The sequence below is a fragment of the Polypterus senegalus genome, chromosome 11, assembly GCF_016835505.1.
Source record: "Polypterus senegalus isolate Bchr_013 chromosome 11, ASM1683550v1, whole genome shotgun sequence".
In the NCBI taxonomy this organism is placed as follows: Eukaryota; Metazoa; Chordata; class Cladistia; order Polypteriformes; family Polypteridae; genus Polypterus; species Polypterus senegalus.
The window spans coordinates 59,833,759-59,851,748 of NC_053164.1; the positions used below are offsets into that span (position 1 = coordinate 59,833,759).

At 36.5% G+C, this 17,990-nt stretch overlaps 1 protein-coding gene across 1 annotated transcript in view; it reads right to left on the reverse strand.

Annotated features, from left to right (window-relative positions):
• The window catches only part of LOC120538557, a 174,712-nt gene that overhangs the window by 54,952 nt on the left and 101,770 nt on the right, over nt 1-17,990 (reverse strand). Inside the window, exons 28-32 of the mRNA XM_039767952.1 lie at nt 16,294-16,317; nt 6,440-6,463; nt 6,159-6,191; nt 4,875-4,898; nt 1,480-1,506 (exon numbers count right to left, since the gene is read on the reverse strand). Coding sequence (XP_039623886.1) covers nt 1,480-1,506; nt 4,875-4,898; nt 6,159-6,191; nt 6,440-6,463; nt 16,294-16,317 — 132 coding nt within the window. The remainder of the gene's footprint in view (nt 1-1,479; nt 1,507-4,874; nt 4,899-6,158; nt 6,192-6,439; nt 6,464-16,293; nt 16,318-17,990) is intronic.

Consider the following 17,990-nt stretch of genomic DNA (forward strand, 5'->3'; position numbering starts at 1 on the left):
ACAGCTGGGGAGGGAGAGGGTATCCAGTTTGGTGGCCTTATAATTGCGTCACTACTCTTTGCAGATGACTTGGTCCTGTTGGCTTCATTGAGCTGTGAACTCCCGCACGCATTGGTATGTTTGCGACCGAATGTGAAGAGGCAAGGATGAGGATCAACACCTCCAGATCTGAAGTTATAGTCCTCAATAGAAACAGGGTGGAATGTCCTCTCCTAGTGGGAGGTGAGTTTAAGTATCTCAGGGTCTTGTTCTTGAGTAAGGGGAAAAGGGATGGTGAGACTGACAGATGGATTGGGGCAGCGATCACAATTATGCGATCGCTATACTGATCTATAGTGGTTAGGAAAGAGCTAAGTCAGAAGAGAGCTCTCGATTTACCAGTCAATCTATGTCCCTGCCCCCACCTATGGTCATGAGCTTTGGGTAATGACCAAATGAATGAGATTACAGGTACAAGCTGCTGAAATGAGCTTTCACCACACGTTGGCTCGGCTCTCCCTTAGAGATCAGATGAGAAGTGGAGGTAAGTGGGAGAGACTTGGAGTAGAGCCACTGAGCCTCTGCATTGAGAGGCACCAATTGAAGTGGCTTGGGCATCTGATATGAATGCCTCCTGGACACATCCCTGTGGAGGTTTTACAGCCTCAGCCAGCTGGGAGGTGACCCAGGGCTTGCTGGGAAGATTATATCTCAGAACCTTGAAACGCCTTGGGATCCCATAGTATGAGCTGGCAAGTGTGGCTAGGGAAAAGGATATATGGGCTTCATTGCTAAGAAGTTGCTCCCAAGATCTAGCTTTGGATGAGCAGTGGAAAATAAATGGATGGATGGATGGATGTAAAAGTTAATGACAGCACACAGAGTCAAGACCTCATTGTAAAATGTAGTTAAATATGTTTTAGTATTTTTTTTCAAACTTCAGTAGGCTGCAAGTTTATTCACAATGCACATTCCAAATGAATCCATTTGTACCTTGTACAGTTAGTCCTATCACTTCAGGAAGAAAGAACCACTTTTTGTTTTATAAAATTAACCTTGAAATGACAGTTACATCCTGAAATGCAATGTGGCTAAGGATTGATGTACAGTACTATATACCGTGGACATCTATACTTCCTTATTTGCGTTGTTTGCAGGGATGGTAATGCATGTCTAACACTTTATTGCAATGATATAGGAACCAAGAGCACTATAATATTTCCCTCAGAGAGACCCATGCTTTTAAATATCTGACATATTGTACATTTTAGAACTGAACTTGAAATATGTTTTCAGAGGAGGAAAAAAATAACTTTGAGAAGCAAAGGTCACATGAGCTGGGGAGATTTAAATTTTGTATCAGCTCTACTGATCATGATTAATATTGCACGTGACAACACAAGTGGTTTAACTGTTGGAAAATTGAATATACAGTACCTCATATGTTAAAAAGCCAAAGCGTAACTCTAACATTACAGGACCTTCAAACTTTCTACTCACCCTCAGGTTTGCTGACAGTACTTTTCTCTGTGAAAAAAAAAATAAATCAACCAGTTTGTTTTCTTTTTCTTAAAGAGGTAATAGTACTATAATATAACATTAAATTCTTAGACTCCCTTAACACATTTCATAGTCATGGTACCTATTTCAACAGCTTCATACACAAGGCAGGGACCAGCCCTTGACAGAGCAACAGTCCATCATGGGGATCACTTACATAGGACCAATTTGGAAATAGCAATCAACCTAATCTTCATGTCTTACAGGAGGTAGATGGAAAACTGGAGTACCAGAGAAAAGTCCACACAGAAACAGAGGAGACCCTGCAAAGTCCATAAAGGCAATGGCTTGGTCCAAAGCCAAAATTTTGAGGTAGTAATGCAGACGTACTAACACCTACATCAGTGGGAGGGCACCAAACAGCCCAGCACCAGTTCTAATGCACAAATCTGCTCCATGGAGTGCTTCCTGTGCACTCATAAGTATTAATGTGACTTATGATCAATAGGATTTCAGCTATTTTAAAGACAAAAATATTTGAAAGTGTAATCAAAATGACAATAAAAGAATGATTGAGTCTGCTGAGGAGGTCAAGCCACTGAGCCTTTTCAGAAACTGCTATGGGGCGACACCTCAAACAAATTTGCTCACACTTCCCATCAGGTTATCTTTTATACAATGAGATCTTACATTGTTTTACGTGTTTTATACTAACATATTTATTAACCTTTTAACACTAACAGGAACTGAGTGAACTTGTCATTTTTGACTATTTAATATTTACTCTGTTAGGGGATGTTTGTTTGATATATTTCATATTTAATTTTTTTTTAAAATCTATGTTTAATTGTAAACGTGTATTTCCAAATATTCTGTGTTTTCTTTACAATCAGTATTACCTAGATCCTGCAGAGAAAAGTGGAAAGGTTAAGTTTTCACTGTTGGTTCTTCATTTTTTGTTTTCTTTCTTCTTTTCTTTTTAGAAGTAATACTTTGATAAACATCAGCCCTTTTTCTGTTACAATTTTATGTTATTCTGTGTAAAGGATGGACATGTCATTAAGAGTATTCATAAGACTCTTTAATAACCTCACAGAATCAAACAAATTTCTATTGGGAGCCTTTAGTACTAAACAACAAGAAGGGCAGATTACTTTTTGTTTGTTTTTAAAACTTTGGTTGCACTAAAAATGTTTGTGGGCCATATTTGATAGAATATTTGGTAACGCTTTAGTTTAGGTACTGCAAAAATGCATCTATTACGCATTTACTCTTATGTATTATAAGACTTTAACAAAGGCTTCTTTTGATCTTCATAACACTTATAAAACATCAGTAGATAGGTTATTCAAGTGCTATGTAGGAGTATATATATAGTTAGGTCCATAAGTATTTGGACAGTGACATGATTTTCATAATTTTGGCTCTATACACCACCACAATGGATTTGAAATTAAGAAATAATTACATGATTGAAGTGTAAGCTATCAGCATTAATTCAAAGAGTTTAACAGAAATATAGTATGCGCCATTTAGGACTGACAGGCATTTTTATATATGGCCTCCCAATTTCCAGGGGCTCAAAAGTATTTGGATAATTGACTGACAAGCTGTTCCATAGCCAGGGGTGAGCAGGTCCCACATTATTTAATTAACTATTAAGCAGGTAGAAGGAATTTTCATTTGGAAGCTATCACTGTGAATTCTCAATAAGAGGTCCAAAGAGCTGTCCATGCAAGTAAAAACAGGCCATCATTAGAAAGAGAAAACAAAACAAACCCAGCCACGAGATAGCAGAAACACCAGGATTGGTCAAATCACCATCTGGTACATTCTTAAAGAGAAGGAATTCACTGGTGAGCTCAGCAACACCAGAAGGCCTGGACAACCATGGAAGACAACTGTGCTAGATGATCGCATAATTCTTTTATTGGTGAGGTAAAACCAAATCATGACATATAGCCAAGCCAAGAACACTTTCTGGGAGGCCTACCATTGCCAAGGTCTACAATCAAGAGATGATTTCACAAAAGTAAATACAGAATGTTTACCACAAGGTGTAAATCATTGGTAATCCTAAAGCATAGAAAGTACAGATTAGACTTTACCAGAAAATATTTTTAAAAAACAAGTTCAGTTTTGGAACAGTGTTTTTTAGAAAAATGAAATTAAGATCAATATGTACCAGAATGATGAATAAAGAAGAATATGTTTAAACATCCGTGAAACACTCTGGAGGCAGTGTTATGGCATGTGCATTCGTGACTACCAATGAAAGTTGGTCACTGGTGTATATTGATGATTTGACTACTGACAAAACCTGCAGGATGATTTCTGAAGTGTACAGGGCTATACTGTCTGCTCAGATTCAGACAAATGCTTTAAAACTGATAGGATGATGCTTCACAGTACAGTGACAGCAAATGCTTTCCAAGGCAAATAAGTGGAATATTCTTCAATAACCAAGTTGGTCACCTGACCGCAACACAGTTGGACCTGCATTTCACTTGCTGAAGACAAAACTGAAGGCAGAAATTCCAATGAATTCCTATCAAAGTATCAATAGGGTGGAAACCCAGCACTTGGAGAAGGCCATGATTTCCAGACGTCAGGCAGTCATTAACCGCAAAGGATTTTCAACCAAGTATTGATAATGATTGTTATATTTATGATTATGTTAGTTTGTCCAAATACTTTCCAGCCTCTGTTAATGGGGGGACCATATATAAAATTGTCTGTCTTTTCTAAATGGGGCATAGAATGTTTTTATTAAATGTCTTAAATTTGAACTGCAAGTCTACACTTCAATCACATCTTGATTGCTTCATTTCAAATCTATTGTGATGGTGCTCAGAGCCAAAATTATGAAAATTGCATCACTGTCCAAATAGTTATGGACCTAACTGTACATAGTATGTATTTGTCTTATTTTAAATATTTTTATGTGCCTAATGATTTATTTATATTAAAAAATACACAAGTTAGTAAAATGAGGGGACTTTTACCAGAGTTGATAAAGGTAGAATTTTCTAAGGGCTTAAAGATTATGTGCAGGATAGGAGTGTTCAATTGTTTGCAGGTTGCTTGCACTTCAACGACTCATCTTTGAACTGACCATGATGGTCTTTCCTGGGAAAATACATTGGCAAAGTTGGCACCCATATTGCCCAATTTGGGATTAAAATCTGTCAGTAAAACATAATAAAGTATGCTTTATGTCACTTTGGGTGTGAATTTTGAGGGGATGGGGGCACTTGAAGCTTAAGTGACTGCACCCTTTGCTGTATACTGCTATGTTTCTTGTGCCACATTAAAAAAAATAAAAAATAAACAAAATTAATAAAACAATTAATATAACAATTGTAGCCAAGGAAAAAAAAATGTTTATTTCTTACTTGTAGATTGTTGAATAGGTTTTGCTGAAAAATAAGCAAATAAATATATAAATAAGTAAACTAACAGGTAAGCTAATAAAATAAACAGCAGGCATTTTATGAAAGACGATGGCTATTATTTTAATTCACTTATTCTACTGTCTTCAAAACTATGAAGTATTATTACCCCATATTTGGCTAAAGTCTTTTTAGATCATTTGGGGTGAATAACTTTAGAGGTTGATAGTCTCAATTTACTGAAAGACTAGAAAACCAGCCATGAAAAAATAAGGCAATCTGAATGCTAAATGGCAAAAATACCAATAGTTTAGTTAGGTTGATAGCATAATCCCTGAACATGGCAAAAATCAACTACTTGAAATAGGTTAAGAGAGAAATAAATAATTGGTCTCTTGGTAACTGGCATTGAAAAGGCTGTGCAAAGAAAACAATGACAGAAAAATTGTGTAGACAAACAGTAGGCATAGTCATAGAAATAGCAGATTTGTCACTTGTACAGAGTACAATGAAGTTGTTATTCTCGATATCATAGCTGAAATGACTACTGCATCTGAAAGACTGGGGTGAAACTACCACAATCAGCAATTTGTAAAAAACATGCACAGCAGAAATATAAAGATGACAATAAAAGATAAAAAAAATGAAAAGCTCAGAAGGTGATTTGACAAGAAGGAAAGAGAAGGGCGTCTATGGTTCTGGATTCAAATTTTATTAACAGATGGGACAAAGACAAACCTGTGACAAACTAAAGATGCAAACTGAGACAAGGTTGTCTATAAAATAATAGAAGAAATGCTGTAGAGTGAACATACATTGCCACCTGTGGAATTGCCTCACCCATTTTAATAATGAGGTAAATAATATCTGGAGAGCAGAATGGTGCCAGATGTGTAAAGAAAAATCATGACAACCCAAGTCCAATAAAATGTCAATAACTTATCATGCAGCAGAATGCAATAGAGGGGTTTGAATGGAGAAGCAGGGAGGAATAGAAAACTTAACATCCAAATCCTTTTTAAATGTAATCAAGCATATTAAATAGTTCATTTGATAACAAGGCAAATGGCCACTCAGGCCAGTGAATCATGAGATTGATGCTCAATATAAAGGATCTGACTCCAGAAACTATTAACTGGAAGTCTAAAGCTGAATTCCTGATGAAGCTTAAATTGGCTTTCTCTTGCCAGAGTTGGGAAGGCCAGAATTGGAAGACACACATGCAAACCAGTTGAGAAAGATGGGATAAAGAAAAATGGCCAACACTTATTGCTTGAATGAACTTACCAGGTGGAACAGGTGTACTGACGTTGGTCTTTTCTAGATGAAGAGAATTGTATAATGAAACTTAAAGTATATAAACAATTCATTTTGATTGTAACTGAAGTATAATTCAACTAATACATTGTATAAAAGATTCCCTTTTATTTACTTATTCTTTTCTCTGTAAGTACATTGGAAAATGAGATTAACTATAATCAGTAGCAACAATTGACTCCTAATGTATCTGTCCACAAATGACTTTAGTTGTAATATAAATGAAAAGAAAAAATGAATGTCAGTCTTACTTGCAATCTTTTGTGGTGCTTTCTCTGTGAATAAAATTAAGAAATGAGATTGCTAGCATTACAGTCAACTTCAGTCTTTCAAATTTATTTAAGGACAGACACAAACCAGGTATCAACAAACATACATGCAATAAAACACCATATACAATTCAAGCTTGCTAAAATATATGGCATTTTAAAAATATATTTCTTTAAACATTTATTTTCTCCAAGCTTTAAAGGTGTTTTTTGTGGGTTTTCAGTTATGGAGATTTTAGTTTCTTTATCAGGATGTGTACTTAATAAAGTGCTTTTTAGGTATATTCACATCTAATGCACGATTCACCTGTTGTGATAGCCATGCCTGTGTGTCTGTTCACATTAAAGAACTCAGCCCCTCCATAGATCAATTTTGTTGAAATGTAACACTTTTAATGTCACAAAAATCTGTCAAGATAGTTAATTTTTTGAACAAATCATGCTGTACAAAGTTTTGAAATTTCAAAATGTTTAATTGAAAAGCGTTAGCGAATCTATACTAATAAAAGGCAAAGCCCTCACTCACTCACTCACTCACTCACTCACTGACTCACTGACTCACTCACTGACTCATCACTAATTCTCCAACTTCCCGTGTGGGTGGAAGGCTGAAATTTGGCAGGTTCATTCCTTACAGCTTCCTTACAAAAGTTGGGCAGGTTTTATATTGAAATTCTACGCGTAATGGTCATAACTGGAAGCAGTTTTTCTCCATTTACTGTAATGGAGATGAGCTTCAACGCCGTGGGGGAGTTTGTGTGACATCATCACGCCTCCCACGTAATCACGCAGTACACAGAAAACCAGGAAGACCCTTAAAAAAGCGCTTAAGAAAACATGCATTATATAATTGAGAAGGCAGCTAAACAATAAGAAGCGGCGAGTGACATATACAACTATATTCATGAGTTCTGCTACTTCGGAAACAAAGCACGATGTAAACCTACACTTTAAATTAAGTTCATAGACAGGCTGCGCTGGCGTTTGTAATTTAGTGCCTGCCCATATAAGGCCGTCCGTCAGCGGCAATCCAATAGCAAACTGCCACGGGTAAATATTCACGGGTGAAGGACTGTGCTTATGGAGAGGAAGATGAGATGGTCAGGGTGGTGTTTGACACAAACTCAGCGAAACTGCGAGAGAAAGTTTTAAGTGCCAGGACTAAGGTAACATTAAATACAGCCATGGACATAGCAGGAGATGGCACCAGCACAGCTGGGAACCTTCGATGCATGTACACCAAGTGGCTCACGTGAACTGACGCAGTGCACAGATAAAAGCAACAGTTCCAAAGAGCTGAACAAAACCGAATTACACAATTGAAAAGGCAGCAAAAATATGAAGCGCCTCATACATACAAGCATATTCATAAATCCAACTACTGCGGAAACAAAGCACACGTTGGAAAAGTCAATGTCCCGCTAAAGGAAGACAGTGTAAAAAACCCGTGCATGCAGTGTGTCAGGTCTCAGATAAAGAAGAAGACGAGCTGTTTATTGATGCAGTAAGAAACGAATCGATGAATGAAACCTGTCATCTTTACAACGATTGACAAACACGGAATGTAACTTGAACACAACACATCCTACAAATACGAACCTGATTGAAAGAAATAATGATAATCAAATCCTTGATGACAGCAACACTCAGTAACACTCACAAAACAAATACTGTATATTGACAGTCATGTTACGTTATTTTTAAAATGTTCCCTTTTCTTTTCTAGCTTTTTAACACACTACTTCTCATGATACGGGTATATATATATGTATATATATATAACCCGATCTACATACTCGAATAATGGATACTTTATTCGCCATCAATGATTGTTTTGGTAAAGCCATACTCAGTGTATTCATTAGATGAACGGTAAAAAAGTAAGAGCGAGGGGAGGATGACTTATTGAGGCATGCAGGCTGTAGTGCGCGTCAACTCTATCTGAATTGCGCGATCACATTTGAAAAATATATCTTTTCAAGTTCTATTTAGTCCATATGTGTCAAACTCAAGGGCAGGGCCACATCCGCCCGTGTAATTATATCCGCCCGCGAGATCATTTTATATACTGTATTATTGTTATTAAAGCCCGGTATATGAAGCGCTGGTAACACAATAAACTACAGATCCCATAATGCAGCGCTTCAGCTGCCTTGCCGAACACTTACGCGTTAATCAAGTCTAGCTTATGATGCTGCAAGTTATTGCGAAGCTAGCTCACACGATGCTGAAGAGAAAAGTTGATTCTGAAAATAGAGCCTTTAAAAACCGATGGGAGGCTGAGTATATGTTTACTGAACCCGTGTGTCTCATTTGTGGAGCTAATGTGGCTGTAATTACAGAATTTAATCTAAGACGGCACTATAAAACAAAACATCAGGGTAACCTGAAAGACCTGAATGCAATGCAGAAGATACAGAAAGCAGAAGAATTAAATAAGAATCTGACACTTCAGCGGACGTTTTACCGTGCACAATCACAAAGTGATTTCAATTGAGCTGCTTTTATGGGAGACACAACCACTTGCCCCACTTTCCCTGTTGCCAAGTAATGTTAAACCAAGTCGTCACTACGGTGTTCCCAAATCGCACTTTGCTGATAAACTGAGCGCACTGAGTTTGCACGGCGCTTTGGTGACTTTGAAGAACAAAAAGTCCGCCTACATGCGGCTCGAACCTTGTGCATGTTTGGTAGCACATATCTGTGTGAGAAGCTCTTCTCAGTGATAAAGACTAACAAAACAGCACACAGGAGTCGCCTCACTGATGAGCACCTGCAATCCATCCTGAGAATCTCCACAACACAGAACCTCACACCAAACAGAAACGAACCTGTGCCAAAAAGATGCCAGGCGTCCAGCTCTAAAATGACATATGAGCAAAGACAACTGAATGATTTGATTTGTTATTGCTGAAAGGAACACATTTTATTTATATTTCCAGGTTTTGTTATGCAGCATGTTCATATTTGAATTTGTATAATTTTGACAGGATATATTTTTATGGAGAGCAAAATCTTTTGGGATATTTAAAATCTAAGTTTATTTTTATATATAAAATTACATAAGAGTAAAGAAATTTGAATGTTTGTTCTTTTAATGTTTACTTTATTTCTAACTTGTATAATTTAGACAGGATATATTTTTATGGAGAGCAAAATATTATAAGTTGTTTAAGGTTTGAGTTGATTTATTCAGGAATAATATTCCTGTCTGTTTTACCATTCCTACCAAAGATATTTCTGTCGACTAAATAAAAATTCCTTCTATTTAAAATTTAAATAGAACTTGAACAAATACGATAGTTCATAATATCCACGCAGACTTGCACGTAAGAGCGGAGTCATCCGTTTTAACAATCAGCGTATTGCACTGATACTGAAATAGCTGTGTGTGTATATATGTAGATATGTATGTATATGTATATATATGTTTATATATGTGTGTGTGTATGTATATATATATATGTATTTGTATATATATATGTTTGTGTGTGTGTGTGTATATATATATATATATATATATATATATATATATATATATGACAGCAACACTCATCACTCACAACAGTGACAAAACAATAACATTGACAATCATGTTACGTTATTTTCAAAATGTTTCCTTTTCTTTTCATTGCTTCTTTAACACACTACTTCTCCGCTGCGAAGCGCGGGTATTTTGCTAGTTTACAAATGTATCTGTCTTAAATTGGTAACACATTCTGTGCAAATTTAACTTTGAATTAGTTAACTGTTTCAATTTTACCTTGAGAATGGTTTCTTGAACTTGTTTATTTTGTATATTTTCCTCCTTTACTCATATGACTGACGCTTAGATGCCCAGTATAAGTAAGTTCAATGCCATGTAGGGCATACATGCAAGCAGGTCATACAGTATTGCCTTTCTTCTGCTGCTTTAGGTTAGTTAACTAATTGAGTACAAAAAAACTACTTCTCTGAAAATAAATGGAAGGGGAAAGCAATTATGTAAGCATATATAAGACTGAATTGATTGAAGTAATTTATCAGCAGATTATTATTGGAAAGAACTAACGCTATCAAAATATTTATATCTCTATTATAAAAGAAAATCTTGAGACAAGGTGAGACTTATGCCAAGAGATTTTTGCAAGTCCAGCCCTCCTCTGAACCATTTCCAATTAATGGCCCATGCCCACGGTCCTCTCACCCCTCATTCGTGTGAATACTTTTGTCAGACACAGTTCCTGCACCCTCAGCTCTTAGAAATTTTTACGTTCGCACTCACCTCTTAGAAATTTTTACGTTTTCCTCACTTTAAGTTCCCAATAAAAGAAGACTTATTATGTCCAAATCTTATTGAAGAAATTCATCCCAAAGGGTTATCAACAGAAGGAATGAGTACACAGGCAATCCTAGCACTGAGAAATGATGAAATCAAACGATTTAATGCGAAAATTGTCGATCAGTTACAAGGCAAATTGGTTAAAAGCATATAAGCAGACTATGCTGAAACAGTTGGTGGTAATGGTGCGGAAGATGAAAACATCAACTTACAATATCCCACTGTCCGGTCTTCCACCAGTTGAATGACTGTTGAAAGAAGGATGTATCGTAATGTTATTGTTTAATTTATGTACAGTCATATGAAAAAGTTTGGGAACCCCTGTTAATTCTTTGGATTTTTGTTTATCATTGGCTGAGCTTTCAAAGTTGCAACTTCCTTTTAGTATATGACATGCCTTATGGAAATAGTAGTATTTCAGCAGTGACATCAAGTTTATTGGATTAACAGAAAATATACAATATGCATCATAACAAAATTAGACATGTGCGTAAATGTGGGCACCCCGACAAAGATATGACATCAATATTTAGTTGAGCTTCCTTTTGCAAACAGCCTCCAGATGCTGTCCTCCTATAGCCCTTGATGAGTGTCTGGATTCTGAAAGGAGGTATTTTTGACCATTCTTCCATACAAAATCTCTCCAGTTAAATTTGATGGCTGCCGAGCATGGACAGCCTGCTCCAAATCATCCCATAGATTTTCTATGATATTGAAGTCAGGGGACTGTGACGGCCATTCCAGAACATTGTACTTCTCCCTCTGCATGAATGCCTTTGTAGATTTCGAACTGTGTTTTGGGTCATTATCTTGTTGGAATATCCAACCCCTGCGTAACTTCAACTTTGTAACTGATGCTTGAACATTATCCTGAAGAATTTGTTGATATTGGGTTGAATTCATCCAACCCTTGATGTTAACAAGGGTCCCAGTCCCAGAACTAGTCACACAGCCCCACAGCATGATAGAATCTCCACCAAATTTGACAGTAGGTTGCAGGGGTTTTTCTTGGAATGTGGTGTTCTTCTTCCGCCATGCAAAGCGCTTTTTGTTATGACCAGATAACTCAATTTTTGTCTCATCAGTCCAAAGCACTTTGTTCCAAAATGAATCTGTGTTGTCTAAATGAGCATTTGTATACAACAAGTGACCCTGCCATACAGATGTTCTTTGTGCAAATTGTGCTGAATTGTAGAACGATGTATAGATACACCATCTGCAGCAAGATGTTCTTGCAGATCTTTGGAAGTGATCTGTGGGTTGTCTGTTACCATTCTCACAATCCTGCGCATATGCTGCTCCTGTATTTTTCTTGGCCTGCTAGACTTGGGTTTAACAGCAACTGTGCTTGTGGCCTTCCATTTCCTGATTACATTCCTTACAGTTGAAACTGACAGTTTAAACCTCTGAGATAGCTTTTTGTAGCCTTCCCCTAAACCATGATGCTCAACGATCTTTGTTTTCAGATCTTTTGAGAGCTGCTTTGAGGATCCCTGATGTCACTCTTCAGAGGAGAGTCAAAGGGAAGCACAACTTGCAACTGACCACCTTAACTACCTTTTCTCATGATTGGACACACCTGTCTATGCAGTTCAAGACTTAACGAGCTAATCCAACCAATTTGGTGTTGCAAAGAATCAGTATTGAGCTGTTACATGCATTCAAATCAGCAAAATTACAGGGCTACTCAAATATCTCCACAGTGAGTTTTTCACATTTGATTTCATTTCATACAAGTAAATAATTCTTCACTAAAACTCTTTGTTCAGAAAACACCCCAGTACTCAGATGTTCCTAGGAAATGAAAGACATACCACTGTTATCTTTTTTGTTGAAAGTAGAGTAAATTATTATGCAGGCTGAGTGGGGTTCCCAAACTTTGTCATATGACTGTATGATTGAACAATTCTGACATGTAACATTTTAATAGGCGACAAGAAAGTTAATGTAGTACATCTTCCAAGGATAACTTTAGACACCAAAGAAGATCTTGATATGCCATTCGTATTAAAACATTTACAGTTTCCCATAAGAATAGCTTTTGCTATGACAATTAACAAATCACTCGGGCAAACATTTGAAAAGGTCGGTTTATTTATTAGAAAGAAAGAAACGATATTCACTCACGGGCAGTTAAATGTTGTGTTGTCACGATGTAAGTCCAAACACAGAATCAAAATTCAATATGATATTGACGAAAAGTTAATTCCAAATATTGTTTTTACTTAAGTTTTACAGTAAAAGTGTTAGTTTAAAAAGTATTTGCATGTTAATTTCAAAGCCAAACAGAACAAAAACGTATAACGCAATGAATGCGTATATCACCCACCTGGGAGTTGGCAAGCGAAGTGAGCAGGGGACAGAGCCCCTTAGTAAACTACAAAAAAAACACAGGATGGGTTTAGAAAGCAAACTGTAGTTGATCCGCATGCAGAAGAACGAAGCCACTGGGCACGCATCAAGGACCACGCTGGCCACTAATAGCAAAGACTGGGGAGGATTACAGTTTGTGCAGTGCTGATTACTTAGTGGTGTAAAGCACATTAGACTATTATGATTTAGCTGTACCTGATGAGCTGCTTTTGCTTCTGTACATCTTCAGACTGGATATAAAATCTTTAAGATAATTGTCATTTTTCATATTCCTGTTATACAATAAATCAGTTCCTTTCTAAGTTCTTACTTATTTAAACCGTTTTAATGAATACTGTGTTTTAACTTATACTATTAGCTAGATGGGAAACTTATTTCAGTTGCTTTTCTCCTGTCATATTGATACTGATTTTATTTTGGTATTGGTCATTTTATACTAATAGTTATTTTTCATTTGCTAATTTTTGAGTACTACTCTACTGGGCATACTTTAATTAATGTTATTTTTAACAAAATTGAATAACAGTGAGTCACAGACCTTCCACAACTAACACATATCAACTGTTGCCATTTTCACATCACTTGAATTACAATGTGCTGTGTATAAAAGCTTTGAAACCACAACAAGCCTACTTGTGTTCTGTTTTTAACTCCATTGTAAAGTGCTTTTAAAAAGTATGTGCTGTATTTAATGTAGTCCACTAACACATGTACTGTAATTGCATTCTATTGTTGGTGCCATTTTTGAATATGACTCATTGTTACAAAAATATTTTATAAACAAAAATGTGATAACTGACTGTTGGATGAAGTAAATAAAAAATGCTCAGTTAACTTAGTCACTGAATGCACTTGAATATTACATCATGTGATACAGTTTCTAACTTGTCTACCTATCTATAGCATCTGACGACCCTGATGCACTGGGCTCTCTGACCCAATGTTAGTCTTGTATTTCTGATTGGATGAGTAGTAATTTCCTTAAGCTAAATAAGAAAACATTCAGATGTGAGAGTCAGTAGGCTTTGTGCCCTGGGAACCAAGTTACCCAAACTGTTCTGTAACATTTCAATACTGTAATTACTTACCACTCTGATGCTGATCTTTCTGATCATAAAATAAGTCATTTCAATAGCAACTGATGAAAAGAATTCATAATTAATTGCAGACTTATGATATTTGAGGGTTCCTCTAGAATGCCTCTTTCTCTTGCGCGTTTTGGCTCAAAAACTAATCTGCATATTGGCATCTCAAAACAGGCTTAAGTTTTGTGTTTGGTATTTTTCCATTCAGCCATTTTAGCTCTAGACCATCCTCAAGAAACTGTAACACACAGACACACAAAGACGGATACACACCCAACATCGAGATAATGATGTTTTCGGCATCACAGGATCCTAAAATGTTGCGATCCATTGAAAACTAGAGATCACAATTTTTGATGAATCTAAAGCTTTCACTCCTCCCCAATGGACAATAGGTTATGGTGAGGGTGGGCGCAAAGCAAAAAAACTGTAGATCATTTGAAAAAAAAAACATTTAATTAATATGACTTTTTCATAGCTTCATTTTAGTTCTACCTTTAATAAACTAGACATGCATACTCTTCAGTGAACCTGGAATCATTATTAATCTTTTCTCTATTTTCTTTTCCAGTTCTTCTCCACTACTTGATCAAAGTCCTGTGCAGCTGCCTGTGATATTTGAATGTTTAAATGAAAGCAGATACCCTAACTTGCCACAAGACCCTCTGTGCCGAATACTCTAAAACAAACAAACAAAAAAAAAAACAATGAAGAACTGCTTAAGAACATTTAAGTTAGGCAGAATGCAAGTCTGGATTGCGCGGCCTATTTGCCTGGAAACCCTACAGATTTTGTGTTTTTTTTCACTAGCTCAATTGGAGTTTTTTTTTTTTTGTTTTTTCTCTCCACCCTGGGCAACTGACCTTATCATCAGACTGTCGTCTAAAGACTTAAAAAAATCTATATTTAAGGACTCTGTTTCTATAATTATAGATCAACTTCATGCAAGTGTGAAAATTGTATTATTTGCATACTATTTATGGATTATTATTCTTATCTAATTTTAATTTGATATTCTTTGCATGTAACTACTTCTTTGCCATCTTGTAAAGCACTTTGAGCTACATTGTATGAAAATGTGATATAGAAATACAGTAATTGTTGTTGTTTATATTTGTTGTGGTTTGATATTTCCCAAACCACTGTTTTGTGGTGTTATCATCGAGATGCAATGATCTATTGCTAGGAGAAATAGTTTTAAAGTTATGCAACAGCATAAACGTCAAATCTATAGTGACATGTAAGCTTGTGAATAACCTCTAAAACATAAATTTAAAAACTCTCTTAAGAATTACCAGCTTTCTGAACTTCTGCTTTGTTATTTGACTTCCAATTTATTTTTGTTTAAATAAAACAAAATCATTCTCTTAATTTTTACCCTCACAAGCCTTTTTGACCATGCTTTCCTCCAGATCCTTTCTAAATCTCAAGTGCCATTGCATCCTGCCACTTAGTTCAACCATATCAGAGCAGAAGTAATCACAAACGAGTGTTTTGAATTGCTTTATAGCTAAAAGCCTACAGAGTCAGGAGAAGACTTTGAACAAAGGCTCAATGATTGGAAACAGTGGAAAAGAGAGGGAGAAAGAAGAGGTGAGATGAGGAACACTGGTTCAAAGTGGACAAGACAAACCACCTGAAAGGAAGGCATAAATAAACCTAGATAAACAGGAGCTGCAGATTTGTTGTTTTGTCTAAAGAGCTAAACATTGTAGACTCGCAGAATTCCTTTTTCTTGAACTATTTTTGTTTCTTGTACCTGCTGTATACAGTATAGTGTGCTTCTGTGTGTTGTGGGCTATCACAAAGGTCCCTTCCTATCACACAGGCAATTCCTTAAGTAATTTTTAAGATTAGGTGTCATAACTGAGACGGAGGTGTTAGTGATTGAACTTAATGTCACTGTTGCCTACTGTTAGCACAGTATTGAAATGCATTTCTATCTATTATAACATACAGTATTAATAGCATGGATTTATAAATGAAACATTTAAAGGTACAAAATGAAAAATAACACAAAAAATTAATATAATTAAGGATTATCAAGATATTCTTACTGGATTTCACTGGTTGGCCGCTCCCTATGAAAAGAAAGAAACTAGCATAAATATAACATTTTTTAAATCCATTCATCCATTTTCTAACCCGCTGAATCCGAATACAGGGTCACGGGGGTCTGCTGGAGCCAATCCCAGCCAACACAGGGCACAAGGCAGGAACCAATCCTGGGCAGGGTGCCAACCCACCGCAGGACACACACAAACACACCCACACACCAAGCACACACTAGGGCCAATTTAGAATCGCCAATCCACCTAACCAGCATGTCTTCGGACTGTGGGAGGAAACCGGAGTGCCCGGAGGAAAACATTTTTTAAATTTCATTCTAAATTAGACAGTGTACATTGTGTGGGCTGACCTCTCTGCTTTATTTCTGCACTGCCAATGAATAGCATGTGTTATATTAATAATGGGAAGCCAAAGGAAGAGACTACAACCGAATTTCACGTTTCCAGTCCAAAACTACTGGGATAGGCCCTCTACAACCCTCAACTACCTGTATATTCAGTGTATGATATGATAATAACCTTTTGGACTTCGGCTTTCATATAATAACAGGTTATTTTAGTGGGATTCTTGCAGTAAGAAAGAATATCAGAAATCCAGAAATATCTTTTAAGTATTTAGAAGAAAATTTCATTCTGTAACTATCCAGTTAATAGATACGAACTTGCTTGCATTCTCTAATCACCATATAATCTTACTATATAACTGTATAACCACCATATACCAGGTTCCAGAACAAGCTAAAAGAGGAACCTCAGATCTCCTTTGCTCATTAACCACTGGTTGGGGTCTACAAAGACAAAACACATGTTTGCTCTAGCCCAGGCATAAGGGTAGAAGAACAACAACTTAGGTTGTGCCTTACCAGGATAAGTACAAGAGCATGAGTCATGGTCATGAAAGGGGAGTTGGCCACTAAACTACAATGCCCCTTTGTGCCAAGTGAGGCAGCAAGAAGCATAAGACTGGCATAAATCCAGAATCTCTACAAGATGTCTCTCATCTCATCAAAACCATCCAAAAATTGATCAACTTCTGAGCACAACACAAGATTGAAAACCCATCTAACCATCTAGGTACATTGGATGTCTAGACTTCTAACAAGAAGTGTTGCTATCCATCCAGGTTGTAATGTTGTGAGGTGCCACAATCATTTTGCTTTGCTTTGGTACATTGAGAACATTAAGTTAGAAAATGTTGAGTAAATAAAAGTTTATACCAGCTTCCCTGCTGGCCTTGTACTCTATTTAAACTGCCAGGGGCCCAGATATATGAGAAGGGAAGATGTATTTTTAAACACAGGAACTGTCAACTATGGTTTATCATGATGGCGCCCACAGGTGTAGTTGCAGACTGCAGATGCATCTCTGCGACAGGCTGATAAATCTGGATAAAACAGAGCAACAGTCAAAGATTTGGGATATTATGGTCAAAATAGAAAGAATTATTAGATGAGGTATTGTGATATCCTCAGGCCCTTCCACAATTAAATGGTAGATTTGAGGAGTTATATTAGCTACTTTGTCTATCCAACTATGATTGCACAATATTTATCCAGAAATGGTTTTCCTGACCTCTAAAACTAAAATTGTCTCCCTTGTTACTTTAAAATCTCAATGAGGAATTCGAGCCCAAAATAAAAGTAATCCTAAAGAAAAGTATCACTCTCAGATAACTACAAGCATTC